The following is a 7,094-nucleotide window of genomic DNA, read 5'->3' as shown; positions in this document are numbered from 1 at the left end:
TGCACAACGTAATTCGAATGGAAAGTAACTTTCATTGATATACAAAAGTGGACCGAAACATGAATCTTTCAATTTCAATGAAATGCTACTGACGGTTATACAAAGAAAATTCCACGAACCAGAAAATTCAATGTATGGCCAAAAGTCACGCATAAATTCACCGGTTCACATTACAGCATTGTATGCATTTACATGTATATATTTTTTTCCATCAGCATCTATCATTTGATCATTAAGTATGCATCATATAAATTACTATCCATTTAGTGAGTTTTGTCTTCTTCCAGTAATGTATGTTGGATTTGAGAACAAAATACTGGTGCATGATGAGGTATGATATTAAATCCATTTTATCAATATCCACGTAAATTATGCATACTGAAAAGGTTCAAATTCATGGTCCTTGACTAATTATGGAAAAACACGCATAGGCAGCCATGTATTTTTGGCCATTTCAACCATAATTAAATAAATTAGGTAGCACTTATCTGCAGTTTTTCCATTGGCTGCACATCGGATTCAATCTTTTCATTCTTCAATTGGAAACCTTTCTTTCCAAATGTTCTAGATTTCTTTGACAGAATTCGTCTCATCAACTGATGCAAAACAAGATCTTGATTACATCAAATTGGTTTATGCCATAGTGATTCCATTCTCCATTGCATAATATCGTTTGAGATTGTTGGGAATTTATCGCCACCGGGTTGGAGAAGAAACAAAATAGAAGTGATATCAAGTAGATGAAATAAACGTGAAAAACAAACCGAATATGAAAGGCTCAAACACGACATTATATCGTTGTCCTCAAACGATATTTGCCCCATGTCGGTATTAATTTTGGTGCTTAAAGGGTCTAGCGGCAAATGGTTTGAAGGATTGATCAAGCCATGATGTAGAGAAACACAAAAGCACAAGCATTTCTCCACCCGAACTTAAAGAACACAAAGAAGGAATTCTATGAATATGAAGGAAGAAAGTTTTGATTCTTCAATAGTGGAATGTAATATGGATCTTAATGTTTTCCATATGTTTCTCATACATTTTCAATGTCCATTAATCTCATACTTATAGCCATGGAACATTGTTTCACGAAATGGTGCCAAATGAGAGTGAAAAGCCACCAAAGAATAAAAACTAGAAAACTGCCAACAGCTATAATTTTCCCTTCACCCGATGCGATCACACAGGTCTCTTGCCAACAGAGTGGCGGACACAGATATTTGGAGTTAGTGGGGCACAACTAAATTTATTAAAAAGTTACAAACAAATTATGTATTCCACAGAAACAAAAACACATACACATGATCACTATTATAGATTCACAAATCTCGTATATATATGATAAATAACAATTCCCAAAGAATTTCAAATAATCAAAAATATATGATGAATAATTTTTTTTAAAGAATTTTCAAATTAAATATTACAAATGACAAAATAATTTTAACTCTCACTCTCTCAATTTTTCGGTCATTGTTGGAACTCTATTCTAATAAAAAAAGAACGATGTGTTCAACAATCTCATATGGGCCAATATACCTCGGACTCAATTTACCTCGTTTACCAAATCTGATAACACCTTTCCATGGAGACAATCGCAGAAAAACTCTATCTCCAGCAACAAATTCAAGGTTTCTTCTGCGTCTATCTGCATAGTTCTTCTGTCTATCTTGGGTTGTCTTTAACTTTTCTTTAATTATCTTTACTTTCTCAGTAGTAATCTGGACATATTCAGGACCCAATAACTTTCTTTCACAAGCTTCATCCCAACATACTGGAGTTCTGCATTTCCTACCATACAGTGCTTCAAAAGGAGCCATTTCTATACTCGAATGATAACTGTTATTATAAGCAAACTCCATCAAAGAAAGATGAGTATCCCAATTCCCTTTGAACTGTAGTACACAAGCTCGTAACATGTCTTCCAGAGTTTGAATAGTTCTTTCTGACTGACCATCTGTTTGTGGATAAAAAGTCGTACTGAAATGAAGTTTAGTACCCATAGCTTTCTGCAAACTGGGCCAAAATTTAGAAGTGAAACGAGAATCTCTATCTAAAACAATAGATACTAGTATCCCATATAAACTGATTATCTCGTTAACATATATTTTTGCAAATTTATCTAACGAGTAAGTGACTTTAATAGGCAAAAATCTAGCAGTCTTCGTCAATCTGTCTATAATGATCCATATGCCATCATGTCCACTTTGAGTCTGTGGAAGTCCGAATAGAAAATCCATAGTAATGTGTTCCCATTTCCACTCAAGAATAGGCAACTATTGTAACAATCCTATTGTTTTCTGACGATCTGGTTTTACTTTCTGGCAAATGAGACATCTGGATACAAACTCAGCTATTTCTCTCTTCATTCCATGCCACCAATAGTGTTCTTTTAGTACACGATACATTTTTGTACTACCTGGATGCATCGTGTAAGTTGAACTATGTACCTCTTCTAGAATTTCTTCCTTCAATTTCAAATCACCTGGAACACATAATCTATTTCCTATAACTAAAACTCCATCATCTTGAATGGTATAATCTGTATGCTTACCTTTACTAACTTCTTCTTTCAATTTGCTCAACATTGGATCTTGAATTTGAGTTTCTTTAACTATATCAATCAAAGTAGGCCTCACTTGGAAGTTGGCAAACAGTGCTCCTACACTGGTAACTGATAATTGAGCACGAGAAACTCTGAACTCACCAAACAAAGATGAACATACTGCATTGTTTGGTTCATAGGACTCAGTATTTTTCGACTTATAGTATCAGCAATTACATTAGCCTTCCCTGGATGATAATCAATCTTGCAGTCGTAATCTTTTATTAGCTCTAACTATCTTCTTTGCCTCAAGTTTAACTCTTTCTGATTGAAAATATACTTTAAACTTTTATGATCTGTATATATCTGGTATCTCTCACCATACAAGTAATGTCTCCAAATTTTCAAGGTTAGGACAATTGCAGCTAGCTCTAAGTCGCTTGGAAGCATACGCTATAACTTTCCCATTCTGCATTAAAACACAACCAAGACCGTGATGTGAAACATCACTATATATCACAAACTCTTCACCGGGAGATGGAAGGGTAAGAACTGGAGCTGACACTAATCTATTCTTCAATTCGAGGAAACTTCTCTCACAATTTTTATTCCAAACAAATTTAGCATTCTTTCTAATCAAACTGGTCAAAGGAAGAGCAATTTTGGAAAATCCCTCTACAAACGACGGTAATAACCTGCTAAGCCAAGAAAACTTTGGATTTCTGTCACATTAGTAGGCCTTTCCCATTTTACCACTGCCTTTGTTTTCTGTGGGTCAACATAAATTCCTTCTGCTGATATGACATGTCCGAAAAACACAACTTTATCAAGCCAGAATTTACATTTACTGAATTTAGCATACAACAGCTCATCGTGTAGAGTCTGTAAGATGATTCTAAGATGCTCTGTCTGTTTATCGTGATTATAAGAGTCTACTAAAATATCATCGATGAATACAATCACAAATCTATCTAAGTATGGGCGAAACAATCTATTCATCATATCCATAAATGCTGCTGGTAAGTTGGTCAACCCAAATGGCATCACAAGTAATTCAAAATGACCATATCTTATCCTGAAAGCAGTTTTTGGTGCATCACTATCCATGATTTTAAGTTGATGATATCCAGAACGCAAATCAATCTTTGAAAATACTGCAGCACCTCGAAGCTGATCGAACAGATCATCAATACGTGGTAAAGGATATTTATTGCGAATTGTCACTTTGTTCAATTATCTGTAATCTATGCACAATCGCATGGTGCTATCTTTCTTTTTCACAAACAAAATTGGTGCTCCCCATGGAGATATATTAGGTCTGATGAAACCCTTGTCTACCAACTATTGCAACTGAACCTTTAGCTCTTTCAATTCTATTGGTGCCATTCTATAAGGTGCCTGTGAAATAGGTGCAGTTCCTGGAATCAAATCTATAGTGAACTCCATATCTCTGTCTGATGGTAAGCCTGGTAATTCTTCTGGAAATACATCAGGAAAGTCCTTGACCACTGGGATATCTTCAAGTTTTAGTTTGCTAACATCTGTATCAATTACATGAGTCAAATATACATGGCAGCCCTTGTTGAGTAATCTTTTAGCATCAATAGCAGATATCACACAAGACGGTAAAATTCTGCGCTGTCCATTGAATATAACTTCAGGCTGTCCTGGTTGTCTAAACACAACCTCCTTTTGAAAGAAATCAACTGAAGCTCGATTTGTTGTCAGAAAGTCCATACCCAAGATAACATCAAAATCATGTATGTCAAGAGGTATTAAATTTACCTTGAGCTCATTCTCCTTTACTTTAATGCCACAATCTCAATATATATTGTTTGCTAATAGTGATTCTCCTACTGGTGTATTCACTACCAAACAACTGCCTAAAAGTTCTGGCTTTTAATTCGCATATAAAGAAAATGCAAATGACATAAAAGAATGTGTAGATCCAGGATCAATCAAAATACGAGCATTTCTATCAAAAATAGACAACATACCCATGATAACATCTGGTGATTCCTTTGCCGCCTACTGAGGCATAGCAAAAATTTTGCCCTGAGTCTTCGATCGTCCTACTTGCCCTTTTGATTTTGTACCACTACCGCTTGCGATATTAGACTGGACCACACTGTTTGCACCTGCTCTGTTAGCTGAATCATCTCTCTAAGTCTGATTTTGTCTTGTACTACCAGCACTCTATTGAAGAAACATCATATGTGCCATGTTACCCTCCTGAAATAAAACTGGGCAATTCCTTTTCATATGTCCTTCTTGGCCACAGCGATAGCAAACACCAACTCCCTTGAACTTTAAACACTCTCCAAGATGAGATCTTCCACATAATTGGCAAGAAGAAATCTTGCACTAGTAGAACTCTCTCCCTGTCTCGGAGTAAATGATCTTTAGAAAGAACCCTGAGTATAATTACGACTGGCCAATGGCTGCAGTATAGTACTGGTACTGAATTTAGGACCCTTACTTTCTCGGAATCGAGATTTGAATTGACCTGAATTGGACACACCAGGTTGAAATCCTCTACTGTCCCTCAATGGTGGTCTATAGCTAGAAGCACTTTCCATTGTCTAACTACCGTTTGCTCTGAACATTATTTGTTCTCTACCAATTGGCCTATCAAAAATGCTCTTTTCTACTCTCAAAGCTGATTCCACTAATTTGCCAAATTCATTCCAGCCTGCAGCTATTACTATTGACCTGATTTCTTCCATTAACCTATTTTCAAACCGTCTACATTTATCAATTTCGTTGCTTACCAGAACTTGGACATATTTTGAAAGTTCAATAAATTTTTCCTGATATTCTGCAATAGTCATATGGCCCTGTATTAGTTTCAGAAATTCCTCCTGCTTTGCATCTTTATAGGATCGATGGTAATAAGCATCGTAAAAGATACGACGAAAATCTATCCAACAAATGATGGAAGGGTCTAGATATGTGCTCCGTACCCACTGCCACCAATCATACGCACCCTCCTCTAATAAGAAGGTGGCAAGACACAACTTCTGATCGTCTGAGCAATCCATAACGTCAAATACCCTCTCTATCTTTGTCATCCATGCCTGCGCAACTGCAGGATCGGCTGTGTCAATGAACACTTTAGCCCCTAACTTTGTAGCCCTTTCAATACTAAAATCTCCGTCGGTATTACGCATAGCAGATGCAACGACAATAGCAATTCTTTCAACAGTAATAGGATTAGTTCCAATCACATTTCCCTGTCCCTGTGTTTCAGGAGGCTGGTGAACTGATTCATCTACTCTCTCGGACTCTCTCAGTTCATCTCTATTAGGAGCAATGTGAGACTGAGACAACATATCTTGGAGCCTTTGAGTTTTGCCACCACGAGGCATGACTCACCTACAGTTATGCATGATATGCTAAATATCAGAATGTATGCATGTACAATGCAAACCCATGAACTCTAGTGCATGCTCTGATACTAAACTGACACACCCCACCCCGTGTAACACCACTAGATCCGGACGTGGCATGCACCGATGATGGATACCAACTAAAAATCGGACCCACCATCAATGCTACTACAAATACAATATATCACTTTTTATACATCATTTTTCTAACAAAATTTCGGCATTATCTCCCCTGTAAAAAGGACTAACCAACCTGTGATCAATTTCACACAAATCCCAAACTATAGCACAGCACAATAAAGATAAGCCGAAATCTCCACTTTTACCAAGAAATACAATGAAATATACATATGGATACATAATACATAGTGAGCCCCATAACTATCTACAAGTTATGCAAAATCACATTTAGACATGAACATGCGTCCTAAAACACTGACTACATGTTCTATGAAGTGAGTCATACTAACAAACTCTGTCGTGTGGTTCTGACTCCAAAATCAAGGCTCAACTCCAAAAGATGCCCAGATTCTCAATTGCTGCCTGATAAGGAAAAACGTGAAAAAATATATAAGTTAATAGCTCAGTGAGTGGAGAAGTTCAAAATAAATATAATTTTTCCATTTATGCATTTATATTGAAAATCAAATTCAAATCATTTGATAATTCACAAGCTACCATCATGTAATTATAGCTAAAGAGTGAAATATTCACATAAGGTCATAAAAATATCATCTTAAAATCATGATATAACATCAGTTAATAACCGTGTTATAATCTCATCACATCAAACGTGCTGAAAAATCCACCAAAAATGTACTCTCTAATTGAAATATGTAATCCGCCTCTCGGGCTAAGAACTTTTGCCACGGGCCTTTGGCCCCCTCCGTGAATGAAAGCAGGTCTCAAAGACCTATCATAATCAATTCTAGAATACGGTCAAGACCCCTCTATGAACTATATGTACACGATCAAGACCAATGTCAAGTCAAGACCCTCCATGTAGGATAGAACACGGTCAAGATCCCTCTGTGAACTAGAAGAAGTATATAATCATGGGTACTTTTCTTACATGCCAAACAAATCTCAATATCACATGTCTTACATAACAAGTCACAAATATGCCATAAATAATTCCACATATATCATAATAAAAGAGA

General features: G+C 36.3%; 2 protein-coding genes across 2 annotated transcripts; both read right to left on the bottom strand.

The window, feature by feature from the left end:
- Positions 1-2,276: 2,276 nt before the first annotated feature.
- LOC111375146 lies at positions 2,277-3,652 on the bottom strand. The gene is made up of 4 exons (XM_022997940.1): positions 3,299-3,652; positions 2,931-3,014; positions 2,783-2,793; positions 2,277-2,697 (listed from the first exon to the last, which is right to left on the bottom strand). The coding sequence occupies exons 1-4, from the start codon at positions 3,650-3,652 to the stop codon at positions 2,277-2,279; spliced, it is 870 nt and encodes a 289-aa protein (XP_022853708.1).
- Positions 3,653-3,886: 234 nt separating this feature from the next.
- LOC111375145 lies at positions 3,887-5,913 on the bottom strand. Its single transcript, XM_022997939.1, has 2 exons — positions 5,136-5,913; positions 3,887-4,350 (listed from the first exon to the last, which is right to left on the bottom strand). The coding sequence occupies exons 1-2, from the start codon at positions 5,911-5,913 to the stop codon at positions 3,887-3,889; spliced, it is 1,242 nt and encodes a 413-aa protein (XP_022853707.1).
- Between the last annotated feature and the right edge of the window lie 1,181 nt (positions 5,914-7,094).

The sequence above is a fragment of the Olea europaea genome, unplaced genomic scaffold (assembly GCF_002742605.1).
Source record: "Olea europaea var. sylvestris unplaced genomic scaffold, O_europaea_v1 scaffold1341, whole genome shotgun sequence".
Classification (NCBI taxonomy): domain Eukaryota; kingdom Viridiplantae; phylum Streptophyta; class Magnoliopsida; order Lamiales; family Oleaceae; genus Olea; species Olea europaea.
Note: the sequence above shows the minus strand (reverse complement) of the source record. Positions and strands in the feature narration are given on the sequence as shown.